This window comes from Prionailurus bengalensis, chromosome C2, assembly GCF_016509475.1.
Source record: "Prionailurus bengalensis isolate Pbe53 chromosome C2, Fcat_Pben_1.1_paternal_pri, whole genome shotgun sequence".
Lineage (NCBI taxonomy): Eukaryota > Metazoa > Chordata > Mammalia > Carnivora > Felidae > Prionailurus > Prionailurus bengalensis.
In genome coordinates, this window is record NC_057350.1 from 48591724 (window position 1) to 48615149 (window position 23426).

The window sequence follows — 23426 nt, forward strand, 5'->3', positions numbered from 1 at the left end:
AAATGTGTGTGTTCCCATGTATTTTTGGAACTGAACTATGTTTTATTGATATGGTCATAGTACAATGTCTTTACAAATAATCATGCACAGGGAAAGCTTTGCTTAGTCCTTATTACATCAGAGAAGTGGAGAGTCTGCCACAAAGAACCTTCATATCTCCCAATATCAAAAATTATTTTGCTGATTCCCCCAGACCCACAGATCTCTTAATCTATGAAAACAATCACAGTGGTGGAGGGTACTTCTTGCATCTTCTTAGTTAATCATGGATCACTACATGGACCATCACATGCAGTTGAGCATGCTGGCCTGCACAAGAGCACCCCTCTGAAGGCACAATTTGGGACAGACCTGACATGAGTTTTGACACAAGGAAGGAGATGTCTTCATGCACTTCCTTTATAGGAGAGGGCTCCTTTTTGTAATACATAGCAAGGTGTGGACTTGATGGAAAAGCTCTCAGCTGAGCTTGGTTTCTTCTGGGCTTGCTGAAGTCCAGAGATTCTCTTGTTTCTTTCAGAAATGATCAAAACTATGAATAATTAGGCATTTTCTGACAACGAACTCAACAATCATGTCATACATGATACAAGCTATATTGTATCTGTTTACTTATACACTGCTTTAGTCCACAAAAAGGTTTCATGTAGCTCCAAAGTCAAATAAAAGTGATTTTTTTGAGTTGCCTCTCCCATTTGTACAGATAATTTTCAGTTTGCTGTATTATAGATACACATTACTCTGGGTTTTTATTAGACAGCATAACATGAGATGCCTTTCATTCTCCTTAGGTTGGTTAAGTCTCGACTTAAGAGGTTCTGCTCCTCAGAAGTTGGACTCCTGAAAAATACTGAACGAGAACAAGAATCAGAAGAAGAGATGTGATTTTGAGGGCCATCTAGTCTTTCTGGATGAACTTTTCTTTTTTGGAATATTTTTGTTCATGGTTTTGTTTTTTGATCTTTTGCTTGGAGAACAGGTGGCTGAGGATGATTCCTGGTGTATTATTTGTATTTCCAATTTGCTTAAAGTATTTGAATTCAAATATTTTGTTTTTAGATTTGTAAGTACTTTGGATGATAAATGCATTTTGCACATAAGTCATGGTATTTGGGGCCTGGAGTGACTGTTTCCAGATGATTTTAAGTCTGATGCCCATGCTAAGAAGAATGTGTTATTTACCTTATAGATATGCTCAAGGTTCCTGGGCTTGCTATCATTTGTAATTCATTAAACATGGAATTACACTTGTTTATCTTGTTGTTGCAATGAGAAATAAAGGAATGCAGGAACCTTGGTTCAAACACCTCAAGTCTTTGTTTTTTTAATGCAACTATACCTCACCCTTGCATCACAAAGAAGGAGCTGTGTGACAAATTCTGGAACACCTGTGTTCTGCCCTGGGAAAAGTAAGCCAGAAGTCATCCTGAGTTGTGCAGTCTTTTAGGGAAGACAAGAAAAACGATCCCTAGGACACATGGATGCAAAGCCATGGAGACTGGGAAAAGGGAGTTATGATGTCATCTATAGAGTAAAATGTCATTAAACAGCATAGCATAGCCACCATACCGTCCCTTCTACTGAAATAGTGGAGGGGTTAAAATAAGGAAAAGCATTTTATGGAATACCCAGGTAAACAGTCAGAGCTCTTACCTAGTCTTGGACTAAGCAGCCCTTAGTGGGGAGTCAAGAAATCTCATTTCTAATTCTGACCTTACGACTAACCTGCCTCTAGGGCTTTAGAAATCACCATGTCCTCTTTAAAATTTTTTTTTTCAACGTTTATTTATTTTTGGGACAGAGAGAGACAGAGCATGAACAGGGGAGGGGCAGAGAGAGAGGGAGACACAGAATCGGAAACAGGCTCCAGGCTCCGAGCCATCAGCCCAGAGCCTGACGCGGGGCTTGAACTCCCGGACCGCGAGATCATGACCTGGCTGAAGTCGGACGCTTAACCGACTGCGCCACCCAGGCGCCCCACCATGTCCTCTTTAAAGTAAGGGAATTGAACTGGATGAGTCATGGGGCACTTTCTAGCTATCACATTTTATGAATCTACAATCTCTGAGACAAAGTGAAACCAGAGACAGATGATTTAGTAAGGACAATGTTAGTTGGAAAGGCCAGTCTCTTCCATGACAGAAAAGATAGAAAAGGTAAGGAGGCCTTCAGGGATCCTTGAGGACTGACTTGAATATGAAAGAAAGAGGCAGCCTCGTGGGCAGCTGGAGGTGAAACATGGGCGATGAAATCCTGAAGCTCCATGACATTCCAGAAAGCACTGACAAATCCAGATGCCTGCCCCATTTGCTATTTTCACAGTGACACTGGAGAGGGAGGTGAGTGGATTCTTTACGCCAAAGAACTGGACACTTCCATTTTTTTATGTGAAGGTTGAAAACAACTGATGTGGGTGCTTGAGGGCTTATTTTGAATGATACAATAAACCTGAGTGCATTTCTGGCATATGAAATGCCCACAGGCATGTGATGTCCTCACGTGATCATGGCATTCTGCATCACGCATATCCTCTATCTTTTCCAGTCCAGCAAGTTTCTGTAACTTTGGCAAGTTTGTTTCAAAAGAGCTGTCAGCTGCCATTCATGAAAATGATATTGCTGGTATTTAGGCCTGAGCAGGGACACTCGGAATACTTAGCCTAAACCAGATTAAAGCTGGAATATTGAAAACTGGTAAATGGGAATGTTCTAGCAGCCTTTATGAGAGAGCACAAATGTCTGTTCCTTCAGTCTTTGGACAGAGTGCAAGTGAGATGCAACTCCATGAGTTCTCAAGAAGAGTGGGGGGAGGGGGAGGCGGTAAGGGTAGGGAACATTTGGTTCAGCTCTAAACCCACGGTCTGGGGCTCTCTGCTTCCAGGGCCTGAAATGAACGATAATTGTTTTTTAATGTTTATTTATTTTTGAGAGAGAGACAGAGTGCGAGTGGGGGAGGGGCAGAGAGTGAGGGAGACACAGAATCCAAAGCAGGCTCCAGGCTCCAAGCTGTCAGCACAGAGTCCAATGTAGGGTTCAAATTCATGAACCATGAGATCTCATGAGTCGGGCGCTGAACCGACTGAGCCACTCAGGTGCCCCTATAAATTTGAATGCCATTATTGTAACTTCATGGAAGCCTTCATCAAGGAAGGGGTGGGAGAAAGTGCCTTCCTTTATTTTTATTTGTATTGTATCTCAACTCTTCCAAAACCCTGGGGTCTCAATTCCTGAGCTTTTGTCAAACGTCTTTTGTGGGTATCCCAAGCTTCATTTGCCATGAGTAAAGAAACTCCTTAAATAACTCAGCCCAATATCAACACTGTTGATGTGACACCAGCTCTTCAGTGATTTCTGTGACCTCCAATCTCCTTTGCTTGGGAAATGTTCAGTGCAGCCTCTGATTGCATTAACTTCCGGCTCATTGTTGAAATGGGAGATTGTGTCATGACTTTTGGTGTACTCCACATCATTTTATCACTACAGTGATCATCAGTTGAGGCTATATTGGTTGTATTTGGGATGTGGATTCATAAGGTGGTATAGGAGTCACTAGGGACTACAGGAACAATGAAAATAAAAGCTGAGAAGTAAGGAATTCTCCCAAAATACAAGGACTTGATAGATTAAAAACCATGAAAGAAAAGTTCGTACACGTGAAGAATCGATGCAGAAATTCTATATTCTGTCTAAGGTGAATTCCAGATAGAGAAGATTGAGAAAATAGAGAAGAAATAAAAGAATTTAAAGAATAGAGAAGAAATAAAAGAAATAAAAGAAAATAAGAGAATTTCCCCTATATAATGGCAATGAGGGGAGATTTTTGCTTTAAGCTTGGAAAGGTACTTTAAGAGATGTGCAGTGACTAGAATGATTAGGCTGCTGGACCAAACCAGTAAAGATGGGAAAACTTAATCCTTTTAAATATTTTAAGTTCAATTTATGAATATTATTATTTCTATTTTTGAATCCTGCAAATTTAAACCCTCAATTTTAGGCAGACTTTGATGTTAGGACACCATTTTACATTTAGATAATTAGATTTCTCTTTAGACATCTTAAACTCTGTTTATGAATTAAATATCTTTGATTTTCTTCTTAAGAAGGGTGCTTCAATTAACTGACAAATCTTCCCAAGTTGTTCAGTTATTCTTGCAAATCTAATGTATTAAACTTACAGATGTGGTGAAACTTAAGTGTTCTTAAATGCTCTGCTACAGTGTATAAACTTAGTGAGATTTCAACTTAAAATCATAAGCCTAAATCTGTTACTCAATTAAACATTTATAAATTGGATTTGCAAGACTATTCAGCATAGACAAAATTATTTTTAAAATTAGAAATACCTAAATGCTAAACATGTATAATTTCTTAACACAAAAATATCATGAGTTTGATTCTCTTCAACATTACTTTTTACCTTGACAAGGTCCCAGTAATTCATTTTTGTTTTCGTTTACTTTGCCTGCAGAGACATGTCTAGTAAGAAGTTGCTATGGCCGAGGTCAGAGAAGTTGCTATCTGTTTTCTCCTCTAGGATTTTGATGGTTTCCTGTCACATTTAGGTCTTTCATCCATTTTGAATTTATTTTTGTGTGTGGTGTAAGAAAGCGGTCGAGTTTCATTTTTCTGCATGTTGCTGTCCAGTTTTCCCAGCACCATTTGCTAAAGAGACTTTCTTTTTTCCATTGGCTACTCTTTCCTGCTTTGTTGATGATTAGAAATCCTGCCATTTGTAACAATGTGGATGGAACTAGCGTGTATCATGCTAAGTGAAATGAGTCAGAGAAAGACAAATATCATATGATTTCACTCAATATGTGGAATTTAAGAAACAAAACAGATGAACATAAGGGAAGGGAAGGAAAAATAAGATAAAAACAGAGAAGTAGGCAAACCATGAGAGTCTCTTGAATACAGAGAACAAACTGAGGGTTGCTAGAGGGGAGGTGGGTGGGCGTATAGGCTAGATCGGTGATGGGCATTAAGGAGGACACTTGTTGGGATGAGCACTGGGTATTATATGTAAGTGATGAATCACTGGGTTTTACATCTGAAACCAATACTACACTGTATGTTAACTGACTTAAATTTAAATAAATAAATTAGAAAGAAAAAAAAACACATAACTTAATTCTGAGTCTTTCCATGATAAAATAGGCTTACTGTTAAGGAAGTGATTTGTTTACAACAGGCAATGCTAGGAAATACCTAGTCTGCTAATTGAGCTTTTGGACCCAGATACTGAATGGAACAGGATTCTTGACAGTGATCCTATAGGCGCATGCTGAATTCTGTTATTTATGGTCACTCTATCAGACCCTCCACACAGGCTGTCTCACATTCTTTTAAAGCACAGGGAAGGCACCATCCTGAGCTGGAGTCATACTTAAAATTATCTGTCTTTTCCGCCTACTTATGAAAATCTGCCACCCCCGCCCAGGCTGTCGTGTCACTTGATGGAATTTCATTATTCTTTAGCTCTTAAGATATTTAAATATATTTCCTTCTAAGTATAAAGATTTCTGAACTTGATGTTATCTTGCACTTTGTTTTTCATATATTTCCTATTGGATAGGACTACTCAATTTTTAAAGATATTAAGGTGATAGCCTAATGAATTCTAGGCCACTCTCTTATTTTTATTTATTTTTAATTTTTTTTCTTTTTTGAGAGAGAGGGGGTGAAGGTCAGAGGGAGAGAGAGAGAGAGAGAGAGAGAGAGAATCTTAAGCAGACTCCACGCCTGATGAGGGACTTGATTCCCCCACTGTGAGATCATGACCTGAGCTGAAATCAAGAGTCAGATGCTTAACCAATTGAACCACCCAGGCACCCCTAGGTCACTGTCTTTTGAAGGTAATTCAACTCACAGCTCTGAGATTAGTTGCCAGTATATCTTAGCTTTTGCTGCTTTAAAGCAGAGACAACATTGTTCAGTGCATGTGTGCACCGTGGGAGGACTTACCATGACTGACACCAAATGTTAAAATGGAGACATGCACTTTTTACCTGGTTCCTCCCATGAACTTGGACTGTTTTGCCATTTTCAAATGGCCTGAGGGAGGATTAAAGAGTTTAAGAAGCTGGGGGTGGAACCCCAAATAATCCCTACCTAATGATTTGTGTCTGAAGCCAAAATACACACAGGTTCTAAAACATATAGACATAAGAAAGCCCAAGTAAACAAGGGGTCTAGCAATTTAGAACGGAACAACGCTCTCCTCTGATCAGAACCTGGCCTAGGTTCCTTTGCCTCTCAGATCCAGCCTAAGTTAATTAAGCATCACATTCAAATAAAATAAAATCACTTCATTTGAGTATAATTCACTCTGCAGTTATGCTGTCATACTGTCTAACAAAACCCTTGTACCGGTCAGGCTGACTTGTTTTCTGTTACCCAAAACATGCTTATTTTAATTTCTATACTGTGGCGTATTAACCACCCTACCTGCCCCGCCTCCTTGCAGCTTAACTTCTGGAAATTCTTTAAGGCCAAGTTAAAAACATTTCTTTTCATAGGGAAGAGCTATGAGCAGTAAAAGTCCTCAGTATGTGTGTATATGAGAATATTTCAGTGTTTTTCTTTTTTCTTTCTTTCTTTTTTTTTTGTTGAAATTAAAGGACATTATATGGTCACTTGAATCTGTACAAAGAAACAAAGGTAACTACATGGGTAAATACAAAAAAAAAAGATATGTGGTTTGCAAATTTTTTTTCTGTCTATATCTTATCTTCTTAATAAGGTCTTCTGCAGAATAAATTTTTAATTTTCCCAAGAAAACCCCACAACTTTTCTACTGCTTCCTACCACTCTCTGCCTATGAATCCCTACAGCACCAAGTCCAGGCTAGCATTGGATCATTCTCCATCCAGTCCTGTAATTATCTTTACATGTAAATTCTTCCTTCTTACTATCTTATAATCCCTTAATGACAGCCATAGTTCTTTTCTTTTTGTTTGCTTAAAAATATGAACATTTATTATTATAAAAACTAGTTTAATAAAAAAAGCATATTTAAAGATAATTTAATACGAATACATGTCAAAATAACTGCAAATTATGATTCTTTTGAGTGCAAAAAAAGTGGTTACCCAAAGAAGAAATAAAACCTCCTTAATAGTTGTAATAAAACCTACACCTGAAAAGTTAGAGGGTATTACACAGAAGTAATAAGTTCCTCTACTACTCCTCATACTTGTTTTTAAAGAATCAGGAGAATTTAAACAATATGAAAAAATAAGTCACGAATAAATATAAAAATATACCCATGCAAGATTTTTATTGAAGACATGATTATCATTGTATAAATGCCTAAATATCACACTATAAATAAAGTAAAATGTGGAAGAACTCTGTTGTCTCAATTTTAGAAAAAGGGAATTTTTTGAAAACAAATGTCTGAAGTCATTGGTGTCAACAAATTTTGATGAAATGAAAACCACTCTTTTTTTTTTTTTTTTTTTGGCAAAAATGCTCTCTGATAGGAAAAGCACAAACACGGCTTTCTAAATCACGAAAGTTCTGAAACAGAATGGTAAGGTGACAAAACCAGTATGAAATTAAGGAAGGTAAAAGTAGTCTTTTGGGGGTTTCTTTTTTACACAGCCATGCTTAGTCTAGGTGAATCTTCCACAGGCATGCTTTGTGTGAGCCTGCAGTTGGTTATGTTCCTCTGAGGGCCCTGATAAAGATGACACAGCTTCTGTGAAACTGCTTTCCTCTGCCCCTTCAACTTGTAGGTAGTGATAAAGATGAGCCTTTTTCTTGTAGAGCCTCATGAATCCTGCGGTTCCATGAAGGTAGGCCTTACACATGTGTGCTAGGGCTAATCATGGGAATGGTCCACATGAGGTACTGAACACAGGCTGCTTTTCCAGCCTTCTTGATTCCAGGAGACAAACTGTAGAGAAGGTTTTAATCTTTCAGTAGTTCTGCAAAAATCGGAAACCTGTACTTTCCTCTAACCATAAGGTAGAGACTATGTTTGCGGCCAGCCTGAATCAGCTGGTGATCTTTACTAAAGGAATCTGAAAACATCTGATCCAACTTTCAGGTAGGACTGTTAACATCTGCCAGTATACATAGAGGTATTAGGCTTGACACAAGATCATGCACTTAAGGAAAAGAAACTGAATTCATGATGATTTTTTTGAGGTCCATATTAAGGAATGCTTCAAACCTTGCAGAGCTTGTTAGGTTCAGCAGCAAATTTGCCACAGTGTTGTTCATTGCATCAAAAGACTTCTGGTCCCGTTTCTCAAAAGCCTCAGCACTTGAAGTAACCAGACTCTTTGGTTTTACAGTTGTACCCAACTTTGCAGAATTCACCATGAGAATTCACCAGTTTGCTAATGAGGTCAAATAAATATTGGACGTCAATGGGCAACACAGTCTGCATGCTCAGTAAGGCGAGATTATGACATCATCCTCACCAGAAGGATAAACTGAAGTCATGGATCTGTATACTTCTGGGAATTCACCCTCAAGCGCCTTTAGAAGAAATGTTCCAAGTCCAGATCATGTTCCACCTCCCATGGAATATATTGTAAAAAACAGTGCAAATGATCACAGGGCTCAGCCAACTTTCTGAGTTTCTCTAAAATCTGAGTTTCTGAGTTCTCGATAAAGACTGCCAAAAACTTAACGACCCACAGCCCAGTTATTCCCTGAGTCAGAAATATCAGTGATGAGCTGCTTGCTCTCAAACACATCTCTCAATGGTTCCTGCAGAATTTCATTTGCTACCCCTTCCTCCATGTCAATCAAGAGAGCTCATGCTTTCAAAGAACAAAGTTTCCCCTTGGAAAGAGTGCCACCATCACCAAGTTACTCTGGTACCCACATTTCTAAACAAGCTGCTTATTTCCTCATCATAATTCCTTTCTGTGGCTATGGCATGCTCCCTTAGTGCAGATCCCAGAAGCAGCAGAAAATCTTGCATCCACACTGGCCTATAAGACCATTTACTGGGTCACCACCAGCTGGAACACTTGTAAACCTGCGCTGGCTTTTGTACTCCTGACCTGGCCCTGCCCACCAGCGGCAACCATGATTCTTTTGTCTCTCTCTCTCTTTTTTTTTAATGTTTTTAATGTTTATTTATTTATTTTGAGAGAGAGAGAGAGAGACAGAGAGAGAGCATGCATGGTGTAGGGGCAGAGAGAGAGAGAGAGAGAGAGAGAATATCCCAGGCAGGCTCCACATTGTCAGCGCAGAGCCTGATGCAGGGCTTGACCCCATGAACTGTGAAATCATGACACGAGCCAAAATCAAGATCAGACCCAGGCACCCCGTGCTTAATTTTATACTCTTTTATTATTCTCTAATCCCTGCCTGAGTATAGTGCAGGCTCCTGCAGGCCAATTTCTTATTATCTTTTGTAGCTCCTACAGTGCCCAGGACAGTGCTGGATGTATAATAGGCACATAGTAAATCATGTTGAATTGAATCAGTGAAACTGAGTTTGTTTCTGCCCCCAGAAGAGGGGTGCTCTGAGCTTTGAGTGTCGCTACCATGTCACTGACCCCCTTTATCAGACGACTGGGCCTGGAGGCAGAGCTACAGGTAAGAAATCAAGTTTGCACCTTAGATGCAGATGGCTGGCTCTTAATTCTCTGCCTGTAGAGAACCTTCCTGGCATTATTCAAGGCAAAAACAAGTTTTTCTCTGCAGGTCATACCTAATGGTTTCCTGTCCTTTCTAGCAGTTTTATTAAGCAGGTAAACATAGGCAGGTAAATCAAGATTAGTGATTGACATGGCCACACAGAAATTGTTTTTTGGTCATATTATTTGCTTTGTGTTTGGAAAAATATTGTTGAAGTGCATACCACTGTTTTTACTATGGACTTGGACAGTAATTATTCTTACCTTTGCAAAGGAAGGTAAAATTTACAAAGCTTTTACATACACACACGTTTTCTCATTTTAGTTTTAAAGAAATGCTGTGGGGAGGTTTATAGGGAACGGGTATTTTTTTTTAAAAAGGGCTTAGTAAGGCCAAGCATCTTGTCCAGTGTTATCCTGTCCAGTCCATGGAAAGCCGGGCCTTTAATCCAGAAGTTCAGCTCTTTCGTTGTGTCCAACACAGACACTCCATAGTGTTAATTCCAGGCCTTTCCTTCCTCCAGATCATGTTTTGAATCCAACATTTAACTGTCCTGTCCAACTTAGTGTTACCTTCAGGTTGAGTAAGAATTCTCTTTGGTTCCTTCAAGTTAGTATTTATAAGTGATCCTGTTGATCTATGAAAAGACTAGAAAGAAATTTATTGAGTGTTCACAGTGTTATCTTGGGGTAGTGAGATTACAGATGGTTGTTACTGCTTTTTTAAGTTATAAACTTTTATCCATTTTAAAATATAACTACATTATGGAACGGCTAGGTGGTTCAGTCAGATAGGTGTCCGACTTTGGCTCGGGTCATGATCCCACGGCTCACGAGCCTGAGCCCTGCGTCAGGCTCTGTGCTGACAGCTCAGGCTCTGTGCTGACAGCTCAGGCTCTGTGCTGAAGCAGCCTGCTTCAGATTCTGTGTCTCTGTCTCTGCCCCTCCCCCACTGGCACGCGTGCGTTTTCTCTCTCTCTCTGTCTCTGTCTCTCTCAAAATTAAACAAACACCAAAAAAATTTTAAAAATAAAAGCATAAAATATAACTACATTAATGGTAATATGGAAAAGATAAGTAAAAATTACTTCTTAGTCCCATCTCTCTAAAACAATTATTAGCATTTGTGTACTTCCTTTTATCTCCTGCATATTTTCACATAATTGTAATCCTACTTTACATTGAATTTTGTATCTTAAACTAAGATACATATTAACATATAATTAACATATAATAATTCTTTTCTCCATGTTACCAAGTAGTCTTCACAATTTTCACTTAAAATTTTTCTTTTTGTAAAAATGTTTATTTATTTTTTTAAACTTTATTTTTTATTTTTTAAATTTACATACAAATTAGTTAGCATATAGTACAACGGTGATTTCAGAAGTAGATTCCTTAGTGCCCCTTACCCATTTAGCCCATCCCCCCTCCCACAAGCCTTCCCATAACTCTCAGTTTGTTCTCCATATTTATAAGTCTCTTCTGTTTTGTCCCCCTCTCTGTTTTTATATTCTTTTTGTTTCCCTTCCCTTATGTTCATCTGTTTTGTCTCTTAAAGTCTTCATATGAGTGAAGTCATATGATTTTTGTCTTTCTCTTACCGACTGATTTCACTTAGCATAATATCCTCCAGTTCCATCCACGTAGTTGCAAATGGCAAGATTTCATTCTTTTTGATTGCCGAGTAATACTCCATTGTGTGTGTGTGTGTGTGTGTGTGTGTGTGTATATATATATATATACCACATCTTCTTTATCCATTCATCCATCCATGGACATTTGGGCTCTTTCCATACTTTGGCTATTGTTGATGGTGCTGCTATAAACATGGGGGTGCATGTGTCCCTTTGAAACAGCACACCTGTATCCCTTGGATAGATGCCTAGTAGTGCAGTTGCTGGGTCGTAGGGTAGTTCTATTTTTAATTTTCTGAGGAAGCTCTGTACTGTTTTCCAGAGTGGCTGCACCAGCTTGCATTCCCATCTTTTGTCTCTATTGTAACTCCTAAGGAATCCTTCTCAGCCTGTAGCATTAGAAAGTGAGCTAAAGGAACATAATAAAGAGAGAAAAATCAAAGGAATATATTATTTAGAGAAAATAGGTCTCAAAACATTGTCTATATAGGTGAGGACTCTGAGACCAGAGAGTGATTTGTCCAAGATCATGCAATCAATTAGTGGCTGAGCCCATAATGGGATATGTCTCCTGACACCAAAAGAGTGTCAGGAGCTCTTTCCATTTTAGAGGTGACACTACTGCATAGTGAATGGCTCAATTCCTTCTTAGATGGGCCTACCTTATTCTAAAGACCACCTGTCCCCTATTTCTGTTCACATATCTGGTCAGACATTTTCTAAGTCAGTTTGGACTGATGTTACAGAGCACCATAGACTGGGTGGTTTTAACAACAAACATTTATTTCTTACAATTCTGGAGGGTGGGAAGTCCAAGATCAAGGCACCAGCGGATCTGGTGTTTGGTGAAGGCCTTCCTGGTGGGCAGAATGTCTTGTATCTTCATGTGGTTCAGAGACAGATTATCTCCCTCCAGTGTCTTCTTTATAAGGGCATTAATCCCATCATGATGGCCTCTCCCTGATTATCTAATTATCTTCTAGAAGGCCTCACTTCCAAACACAATCACACTGGGGATTAGATGGGATGAATGGTGAAGTACTGAATATGCTGTAAAAGAAATAGCAGAAAAGACAATAGCAATGATGCTACCCTCTAGTGGCAGAGCATAGCAACACAACTCATAAGTCAAAGTACCAGGTTCACATCCTAAAAAAACGAGTCAGACCACAAACATTGTTAGTGGTAAAGTTTGGGTTATTTTTTTAAATCTTAGATTTTAATTTATTAGTGCTATAACTCACTGTTCTGGATTGAATTATGTTCTCCCCAAATTCATATGTTGAAGTCCTAACTTCCAACACCTCAGAATGTGAGCTTGTTTGGAAATAGGGTTGTTTTAGATATAGTTTAGTTAGGATGAGGTTATACTGGAGTATGGTGGGCCCAATCCAGTGTGACTTGTGTCCTTAGGGAAAGTGGAAATTTGAACACAAAGATATACACACAGGGAGAATGCCTTGTGAACATGAAAGCATGGATTGGGGCAATGTGTCTGCAAGTTAAGGTATGTCAAGATGCCAGCAAATCACCAGAAGCTAAGAGAGATGGCTGGAACTGATTCTTCCCTAGCACTTTCCAAGGAAGCTTGACCCTACTGGTAACTTGATCTTGGACTTCATATCTCCAGAACTGTGTGACAATAAATTTCTCTAGATTAAGTCACTCAGTTTGTGGTACTTTGTTACAGCAGCCATAGAAAACTAATACATCCAGACCTTAACATTGGTTTTAAGCTTTATGTTTTAGACTTCAAAATAAGGCATTTATTTGAATTGGAAAATGTATGCTGAACATAATATGGCAAATGCCAGGGATGAAAATACTATCTTTCTCAAGTTGTATTACCAGCCATAAAATGTGTTTACCTTATTGAGAAACCTGCTGACAATGTGGCTTGGTTAATACATTTTTGCTGCTTTATGGCTTCATACAAGTGGCAAATTTCCTTAACTGGTCTGTCATTCATTCCAAGATTCTTCACGCAGGAATGTAGATTAAACACTTATGGAGTAAGTCATTTACCAACTAGTGACTTCTGCATTATCTTTGGTGTGCTTTATTTTCTTATATGCCTCTTCTCTAACTAGGTCACAACCTCCTTGAGTATCATACACTATTAAGTTTTCTGGGGATTATGGGTCTTATCTGGAAAATTCATGGTGCCTGATACAAGTGGACTCTATATTATGCAGGGTTTTCCAAAAACAAAATAAAAAATATAAAGTCCAAGGGGCACCTGCATGGCTCAATGGGTTAAGCGTCTGACTTTGGCTCAGGTCATGATCTCACGGTTCATGGGTTCAAGCCTACATTGGGCTCTGTGGTCATAGCGCAGAGCCTGAGTCCTGCTTAGATTCTGTGTCTCCCTCTCTCTTTGCTCTTCCCCTGTTCATGCTCTTTCTCTGTCTCTCAAAAATAAATAAATGTTAAAAAATATATAGGCAAATTAATAATTATTAATTAATAATTAAAACAATTATACTAAACTGAGATATTTAGGATCCAAAATATTATCTTGACAGATAAAAATAGTGGGATTTGGGGGCATCTGGGTGGCTCAGTCAGTTGAGTGTTTGACTCTTGATTTTGGTTTAGGTCATGATCCAGGGTTATGGGATCAAGTCCTGCATCAGGCTCTGTGCTGAGTGTGGAGCCTGCTAAATATTCTTTCTTTCTCTCTCTCTGTCCCTCTCCCTGTAGCATGAGATCTCTCTAAAATAAATTTTAAAAAATAGTAGGATTTTATGCAGGATATTGAAAATACCAACTCAGCTCAGTTAAGCTTATGATTTCATACTACTATTTTCAGAAGGACTAGTGTTCACATGGGACTAGTGTTTCTTGGTTGAAGCTCTTTTTTATTTACTGTAAATTTTGGGTCTGCATTTCACTTGAATGAGGCTTTTCAGAAGGAAAAAAAGAATATTACACTATTTCCTACATTATGCCTCTCAACCTAACCATAAGTGACCATTTCTCTCCTCTTTCCTTTTAACCTGTGGCTGACAGCTCATATTTGGGAGATATAAAAGGATAAATAAAAGAGGAGAAAGTGGGAAAGGAAAGATAAAGGAACAAGTTAGAAGAGATGGAGAGAAGAATTGAGACTGTCTAGAGGAGGATGCAGAGGTAAACTTTAAAAAAGAATTTGAGGGTTCATTTTCTTTCATCTTCTGGAGTACAGGAGTACTTCTGCTAGTGTTAGGTGAATTACTTTCACAAAATGATGCTGGTTTTTCCTCTATGGAGTAATGAGCCCTCAAGACCCTCAAGATCTAGAACACCTGGCTCTGGAGAGCATAGGAGACACCTGAAGAACAAAGACATCTAGAGCAGAAGAAAAGTGGGAAGGCGCAAAGAAAGGTCAGTGTCCTAGTAACTTCCTCTTGGCCCAGGAAAGCTTTCTTAGTACCTTTCTCCCTGCTCTCCATTGACCGCCAGAGAGAAACAGAGGTGGGCACGGTTATATGGATATGTAAACACGTGAATTCAAGGGTTTCTTTGTTAGTAGTGGCTCAGAGTTTTCACTAATGAAGGGGTGGCAAATACCATTGGGAAGTTTTCCAGGGGAGAAATTCAGAGGCTTATCTCTTAGGAATAACAGGTGGGGAAGTTGAGCTTGCCCTTTGTCATCAGTATCATGGGAGGTAAGGTAAGCAGTTTTCTGTGTACTTAACTCTCCACTGGGGTCACAGTCCAGATGGTTGGGAAATGAAAGATTTCAAACCTTCTTCATGCTTCAGGGTATTAACTCATTGAAAGTGTGGTTAAATAAATGAGTAAGATAAAATGAAGAATAGTGATTTCAAAGATGACAGAAATATTGTGAATTTGAACAGGCTTATATGAAAATCTGGCAGTCTTTAAAGCCATGAGATTTCCCATAAACATTACCAAAGGAATGTCCTATAACACAAAAGCCCATTTAATCTCTTGCCATTTGCTGGTTTACTGTGAACTTGATTCACTTTCTTTGGGAAAATTACTCTTGAACAGTGGTTACTAAACTTCAGTGGGCAATCAGGTTGGAGGACTAGTTAAAACAGATTGCTGGGCCCACCCTCAGAGTTTAAAATACAGTAATTTCCTATTTTATTTAATGGGTTATAATGTTTTAATATTATTTATTTTGATGCTCAAATTATCCCTCATTTGGTATCAGGCAGCCACTTCATGCTGGATTCTGTGTCCATTTGATATGTACCCATCATTTCTTGAACACTTCTTTCCTTTCTGGCATAAAGTATTCTAGGCTCATCTTTGACTTTCCCTGCCCCAGTCTTGAAATTAGCCAATTTTCCAAGGAGCTATGTTCCTTTTAGTGGAAAATTGTTTTAAGAAATCAAGATCTGGGCTCTATATATGCTTATGATTGGTGTGTATGTGTGTGTGCATGCATGCGTGACAGAGGTGTTAGGACAAAGCTATTCTCACTTCCAGAGCAAGAGAAAAGGGAGATAGACACTTCATTCTAGAAGTGTCTCATGTGGAGTGAAGAACTTTGGCCTTCAGTGTAGGCATTCCTATCCCCTTGGTGTGTGTTTTTTTTAAAGTTTATTTATTTATTTAGAGAGAGAGAATGCACACAAGCAGGGGAGGGGCAGAGAGAGAGAGAGAGAGAGAGAGAGAGAATCAGAGAGAGAGAGAATCCCAAGCAGGCTCTGCATTGTCAGCACAGAGCCCAACACAGGGCTCGATCTCAAGAACGATGATCTGATGCTTAACTGACTGAGCCACCCAGGTGCCCCTCCCTTGCCATATTTTCAATTATTTCTGGAGTCCCAGAAAGGGAGATGGGGCTGTCATTCACACAGAGAGTACCCAGGGATAGGTAGGGAGCTCTTACTATAGTCTTGTGTTAAACTAGAGCCAACAGAATCTGGTATACCAAAGAAAAGATTGCAGCCCTGCCACTGAACGCTTGGTGTTTGGCTGGCTGGGGCAAGCGCAGTAATGGCTGGCTAGCTTGCCTCCCTCCCCTGGCAGACTGAGAGGTCTTCATTCCAAAGAGCAGGCTGCTCACACATGCGCAGTATGCTCCAGGAGCTGGTCACAACAGAAAGCACCAATATCCAAGGACTACTGCAGGCCTGTCCTGAACACTGGATGCCTGGGTGGCTAAGTCGGTTAAGCGTCTGACTTAAGCTCAGGTCACGATGTTGTGGTCTGTGAGTTCTAACCCCGCGTTGGGCTCTGGGCTGATGGCTTGGAGCCTGCTTCCGATTCTGTGTCTCTTTCTCCGTCTTTGCCCCTCCCCCGTTCGTGCTCTGTCTCTCTCTGTCTCAAAAATAAAGGAACGTTAAAGAAAACTTTTTTTTCCCCAAACGCTGGAGCATCAGTCCTGAGCACTTACGGCTACACCTGAGTCACTCCTGCATCTATCCATCCATGGGAAAGGAAGGAAAAACAGCTCAAACCAGAAGCTTTCACTCTTTTTCTAAATGAAAAATGCTGGCTTTCCCCCCTATTTTTCTTTTTCTTTTCTTTTTTTTTTTTATTTTTTTTTCAACGTTTTTTATTTATTTTTGGGACAGAGAGAGACAGAGCATGAACGGGGGAGGGGCAGAGAGAGAGGGAGACACAGAATCGGAAACAGGCTCCAGGCTCTGAGCCATCAGCCCAGAGCCTGACGCGGGGCTCGAACTCCCGGACCGCGAGATCGTGACCTGGCTGAAGTCGGACGCTTAACCGACTGCGCCACCCAGGCGCCCCTCCCCCCCTATTTTTAGAAATTTTAATTCCAGTAGAGTTAACATGCAGTGTTACATTAGTTACAGGTGTACAATATGTGTGCTTAAAATTAGAGGGGGATGTTTTCATGGCCTATGAGTGGCCAGAACTAGAGAATATATGTATGTAAATGTATGATATATATCACAAACATACCCACATATAAATTTGTGTATATATACAGAGTTTTGCATCTATTTATCTACTATTAACATATGTTTATTAAGTATATATTGAAATATATATATAATCATGAGTTTGTATTGATACATAAATCCATTTCTAATTCAATACCATGTTTCTATTTTTTTAAAGACACACGGAAGTTATGTAGTTCAAATATTAGCAACAAGTAATATCACACCCCTTCCTTTGAAATACTTGACTTTGTTGCAGTCATCAGTTTTCCTCTTTTGGATAAGAAGTTCCTGACTGTATTCATGCATTTATCTAATAGCTGTTTCCCCTAAATGATATTGCTCCCTTCAGAATTAGTACCCTGTACCCTGTAGCTTTTCTTTCTCCATGTTTCTGATGACCTGTTTTGAAATTCTTATGGACTTCGGTTTCTCCTTTTCCAAATTTGTAACTCCCTTCTCCTAGAGTAAGGAACTTGGCTCTCATTATTCTTATATGTTTACCTGTTCGGTTGCTCATCCTGTATATAACTAATCTCTGATCTTCAGCCCTACCCTACCCATGTGTGGACACTCTTCTCTTTTTGCTTGGGCTCTGACTTCCTATTCTAGGCTGCCACTCCATGTGGACACCCTCCTCGCTCAACTCTGGCCCTGAATTCCCACACCAACCAGCCCCCACATGCTGCCCCTGTGATCCTTCTGGGTCTCTGAAGGAATGCCCTCCTCTCTCTGCTCTGGCTTTGATTTCTCACATTGGACTGTTTCTTGCCTAGAGGCCTTCCTCACCCGTTGGTTGTGACATTGCATGCCAGGCTGTTCCTCCTTATCGCAGGGATGCCTTATGCACTCTGTTTGGAATCTGACATCTCATGCTATCCTCTTTTTCACCCCTTGCCCAATAGGGCTCTGACATCTGCTCTGATCTACTGCTCCTCTCTACCCCCTCTATAGACACCTACCTTGTTCTTCCTCCACTAATGACGTTAGGATTGAAATTTTCAGGAAGGAAAAGCCTCAATTAGGTTGTTTGTAATATGGAAAAATGGAGGTTCAGATGCTTATGTGGCTTGTCCAGGGCCACAGAGCAAATTAGAGCTAATGTCAGTACAAATTCAGGTATTCCTGAGTGTAAGCTGTGTGAGGTCAGGGACCTTGCCTCTCTTGTTCACTGTATCATCTTCAGCATCTAGCATGACATCTGCATTGAGTGGAACAAATGAATAAATGAATTATTCCCTGTTTAGTTCTTTTCCTTTTTCTGTTCCTTTTCATTATCTTGATACATATAGGTGTGCGTATATAAAATTGATGTCTATATATTTGCCTATAACCAATAGAGATTCATGCCCTTATATAAATGTCAACATGTAAATTTCTGTGCCTAGGAATTACTTGCATTCCATAAATTTCTAGACTTTCTAACTGGAGAGTTGGCATATAAGTGAAAATATAAAAGTACTAAGAAGCTACGGCCATTTTAACTTCCCAGGATTCCAGCACTTCAATTGAGTGTGGGAAAGAAATATATGAGCATCACCAAAGTCAGTTTTTCAGTCACCATACTACAGCTCCTTCAAAATATTTGGAACACTACAAGAAAAAAATACCATCATCATATGACAAATACGGGTCCCCATGATCAGTCCCTTTAGTCATCTAAGACCTTCCTGTAGATGATCATGCAGGGGAGTGTTTCCAAAGCACATTCTGAAGATCGGTATCTCTTGAGAAATTCTTCTTGAGAAGAGGTTTCTGTGGTCAACACTGGGAACTTGACAATTCACAATGTATGTGAGCATATTAAAGACTTTAGGAAATTCTAGAGTTCAAGAAACCTATTACCTTTATGTAACCTCCTGTCACTCAAATTTCCTTAACCAGAGATCTCCTCTTTAGGATAATACCTGCCCAAGTCTCATTTCCTCATTCATGCAGTAGGCAAAAATATCTGTTACATGGGGTTATTGTACAGAATAAATGAGTTAAAGATACACAAAGTACACAGCATAGTGCTTGGTATATTCTAGGCATTTGGTAAGTGCTAATTCCTTTTCTTAGACTTATTTATTTAAAATTATTTCTTTTATTATTGAAAGAATAATAGAGGGGCGCCTGGGTGGCTCAGTCAGCTGAGTGTCCGACTTTGGCTTGGGTCATGATCTCATGGTTTGTGGGTTTGAGCCCTGCATTGGGCTCTGCACTGGCAGCTCAGAGCCTGGAGCCTGCTTTGGATTCTGTGTCTCCCTCTCTCTATGCCCCTCCCCTGCTTGCACTCTTTCTCACTCTCTCTCAAAAATAAACATTAAAAAAATAAAAATAAAAAAGAGAAAGAATAATAGATATGTTCATTATTATTATAATTGAGAAAATATTAAATGCATAAGGTAAAAACCTCAAATCATAAAAGGGGTACAAAATGAAAAATGAGTTTCTTAGATTTTTCAGATTCCCAAGAAGAATTTTTTATGTACCCTTCTAGACATTTGGTGTGCATAAATATGAAGACATCTCAGAAACATATTTTTAAAAATCTACTCACAGCAATAACAAGGGATTCACATTTGTTTTGTGCCATTGCAGCATTACCTGTAGTTCTTGCATCTTGGGTACATTGATGTGTTTTTCTGAAGTCCTTGGGTGGGGTAAAGGTTAGAGCCTATGTTCATATCCCGTGAAGCTGTATTTTGATAAAATGTTATAGAAAATAGGGGAAATATATAATTGTTTTGGGGGTCAAAAAGTCAGCTTAAATGTGTCTCTTTTGTAAAATCTTTTGTAATCCACCAAGAACAGGACTCTGGTTGAGGTGAGTATTCATTCATTCATTCATTCATTCATTCAGTTAATGATGGAGAAGGGATAGGGAAAAGAACATGGGCATGAGATGGTCAGAGCTGCTGCAGCAAAGATACCTGCTAACATTGACCCAGATGGTGAATTAGTTTGCTTAGGGCTGCTGGAAGCCAGAAGTCCAAAATCAAGGTGTCAGCAGTGTTCGGTCTTTCTGAAGGCTGGGAGGGAAGGATGTGTCCCAGGCCTCTTTCCTTGGCTTATGGACAGCCATCTTCTCCTAAACTCTTGCCTTTATGCATATCTCTGTGCAAATTTCCTCTTCTTATAAGGACACCAGTTATGTTAATTAGAGCCTGCTCTAATGACCTCATTTTAACTTGCTTACCTCTGTAATGACTCTATCTCCAAATAAGGTCACATTCTGAGGTACTAGGGGTTAGGACTTCCACATATGACTTTGTTTAAGTTTATTTATTTATTTTGAGAGAGAGCAGAGTGAGCAAGGGAGAGAGAGAACCCAAACAGGCTCCATGCTCAGAGCCCAACATGGGGTTTGAACTCACGAACCGTGAGATCATGACCTGAGCCAAAATCAAGAGTCGCATGCTTAACTGACTGAGCCACCGAGGTGCTCCAACACGTGAATTTTTAGGGCAACATAATTCGGCTGATAACAAGTAGGTTGTAATACCGGAATTTAGTGCTCTTCGAAATTCATCCTGTGCTAGTAAAGCCCACTGACCAACTGCAGCTATCAAAATGTGGGCTCCTTTAAAAAATGCAAATATTGGAATCATGTGTGTGTCATTGCTTAAACCACTTGTTGACAAGAGAATCTGTGTGGCCTGAAGCTCCTGTTAGTCTTCCTTTGCTAGATCCTTCTAAAGTGAAAGTGCAGGAAGATGACTTGGTTTTCTTTTTTCTGGCTCCCTTCCCCACCTTTTTGCTTGTATGGACATTTACACTTTGACCCTGTTAACTATTCCCTCCCTTTCTTCTTTATTATCCTGAGTTACCTTCTGTTCCCATAATTCCAATCACTTTTTTCTTGTTCTCATTCAGTGAAGGATGAGGAAGTTGCAATCAGAGCATGTACCTTTTATTAGGTGATTCAAACTGCCCCCCGCCTGATTAACCTCAAGAGTCCCAAAACATGAGGACTTCTGCCTGATAGATCACATAAAGGAGGAATTAAAAAAATTTTTTAGAATAGTTTCTGATTCAGCTTCTTGGCTCAAGAAGAAAGAAGCTAGCTGTTTTTCACCTAGGAGTGGTCTGACTTCTCCATGGCTTCCTGTCGTGTTTGTGACCTCAGGGTGCTGGTGGCCACTGTGTGTGGACTGCTGACGGCCATCGTTTTGGGACTGGGCATCTGGAGGATTGTGATTAGCGTTGAGACAGGTAATATCGTTTATGTTTAACTATGTTATGTTTATCTTTAACTGCTATGTTGAACTCAAATCAAGAGAAGTTGTTGAGCCTCTGTCTCTGCTACCTGACACACCAGTACTGCGAATAGCCATGTCTGGGCTAGGGTTGCCTGCCAAGGTGTCGTGTATGACATACAACACGCAAGGGTCAATTGATGGCTAGCATATGGTTGTACATGCATGAATATGAATATGTGTGTGTGGGCAGGGTGAGGAATTACAAAGTTGAATTACCCTCTTCTTGCTCTTTTAACACCTGACTGGAAAACAGAATAATCAAATCATTAATAACACATGTTTGGGTTTGTTTAGCTAAATTCGAGAAAGAGAAATAATTATGGACACACACACAAATATACAGACATACACACATAATCAAATATGCCCAGAATGGAATTTCATTTTCGGAATGTTCTCACTAGGATGGTAAATAAACTCTTAAGGTTTGTGCATAAAGTTCTCACTCTCTAAGTGTAAAAAACTACTTAAAAAATTAAGATTACTTAGAAAATGATTTTTTCAGGGGTGCCTAGGTGACTCAGCCAGGTTAGATTCTTAATTTTGGCTCAGGTCACGATCTCACACTGTGGTCTGTGAGTTTGAGCCCCATGTAGAGCTCTGTGCTGACAATATGGAGCCTGCTTAGGATTCTCTCTCTCCCTTTCTCCCTGTCTCTTCCATGCTCATGTTCTCTCTCTCTCTTAAAAATAAGTGCATAAACATTAAAAAAAAAAGAAAATGATTTTTCTGGTTACTCAACAAGTATCTGTTAGTAACTTTCTGTGTGCTAGAAATGACACTGGAAGGTGGGAGGGGGAGCCATGGGTGTAAAACAATGGTGTTAGAGGAAAACCCCCAGTAACTCACACTGAAGACTTTCTATAGTCCCAGTGCCTGTTCACTTGGGCTGCAGAGGTTCTCCATGAAGGGATTCAAAGCTGGATGTGCCAAACGCTCCTTTTGTAATAAACAGAGAAAGATTCTAATAAAACTGAGTAAATAACGGTAAATAAGACTAGTCTAGAGAGCAGAAGGAGGGGTGATCTGCTGTCTGAGAAGGTACCTGAGGAGGATGGAAGGTTGGGGGAGCCAGGAGAAGCACAATGCATGGCTGCAAAGATCCCATGCTGGAGAGAAAAGGAGTCAAATATATTCACTGTTGATGGAGTGACAGCTGAGATCTCATGGTCCTTCCTTCCCTGCCCCACAGAACATTATTTAGAAAATGTACTAACAGGATTTGTAGAATTAGCATGAGAAAATTTTCCAGAACAAAACCAATAACATTTAAACTTGAGAAAAATGTGTTTCCATTTGTTTTATTTATTTTTGTTTAAAGTTAAAAAATTATGAACTATAGATTTTTACCTCATTAAGGCTGCTAAATTTATAAGACCTTATTTAAAGAGTATACTTTTAAGAAATCTTTTTTCCTCCCTCCTTCCCTCCTTTCCTTCTTTCCTTTATAGGACATCTACTTTTAAAGGGAAATTTGTGGTGACTTATAATGGAGACAGGTATAATAGAACCATTAAAACAAGGACCAAAGTATTAAACACTATAAGGAAGAAAACAGCAGAAGTTGCTAAAAACAAATACAAAACATATCCCTGAGACATATCCCTGAACTTCCTGAGGGCCAAGACCCCAAACAAAGCATAATAAGCAACAAAAAAACCTTGTTTAACAGTAAAAGCATACCAGCTCCTCAAAGAACACAAATGTGTCCTTGCTCTGAATTTTTCTTAAAAAAGGTTTTATTTGATTGTAGTTGACACACGATATTACCTTAGTTTCAGGTGTACAACATACTTATCTCATTTAACCCTAACAGCTACCTTTGAAGCAGTTATTATTATATCCATGTTACATATGGGGAAACCCAGGCTCTAAGAATCTCTTCAAACTTATGTAGCTAGAAAGTGTTGGGTCTGGATTTGAATCTAGATTATTTTGACTTTAGTATCGATGCTCTTCACTCCTGCACTATTCTGCCTTCCTAGAGGGAAGACAATGGTAACCCAATCAATTAATTCACCTTCAGGTTTAAAAAAATTTTTTTTAGGCACCTATGCCTAAAAACCCAAAT

General features: G+C 39.4%; 2 protein-coding genes and 1 pseudogene across 6 annotated transcripts in view; 2 read left to right on the top strand and 1 right to left on the bottom strand.

The window, feature by feature from the left end:
- The window catches only part of TMEM45A (transmembrane protein 45A), an 86364-nt gene extending 85052 nt beyond the window's left edge, over window positions 1-1312 (top strand). For all 5 annotated transcript variants that reach the window (XM_043593975.1, XM_043593972.1, XM_043593974.1 and 2 more), the window contains exon 6: window positions 792-1312. In XM_043593975.1, the coding sequence (XP_043449910.1) occupies window positions 792-885 (94 nt within the window). In that variant the 3' untranslated portion in view covers window positions 886-1312. The remainder of the gene's footprint in view (window positions 1-791) is intronic.
- A 6284-nt stretch (window positions 1313-7596) lies between these two features.
- LOC122490963 lies at window positions 7597-9757 on the bottom strand (annotated as a pseudogene).
- Window positions 9758-20757: 11000 nt separating this feature from the next.
- Window positions 20758-23426, top strand: part of ADGRG7 (adhesion G protein-coupled receptor G7) — a 71857-nt gene continuing 69188 nt past the window's right edge. The window contains exon 1 of the mRNA XM_043593976.1: window positions 20758-21308. Coding sequence (XP_043449911.1) covers window positions 21194-21308 — 115 coding nt within the window. The 5' untranslated portion in view covers window positions 20758-21193. The remainder of the gene's footprint in view (window positions 21309-23426) is intronic.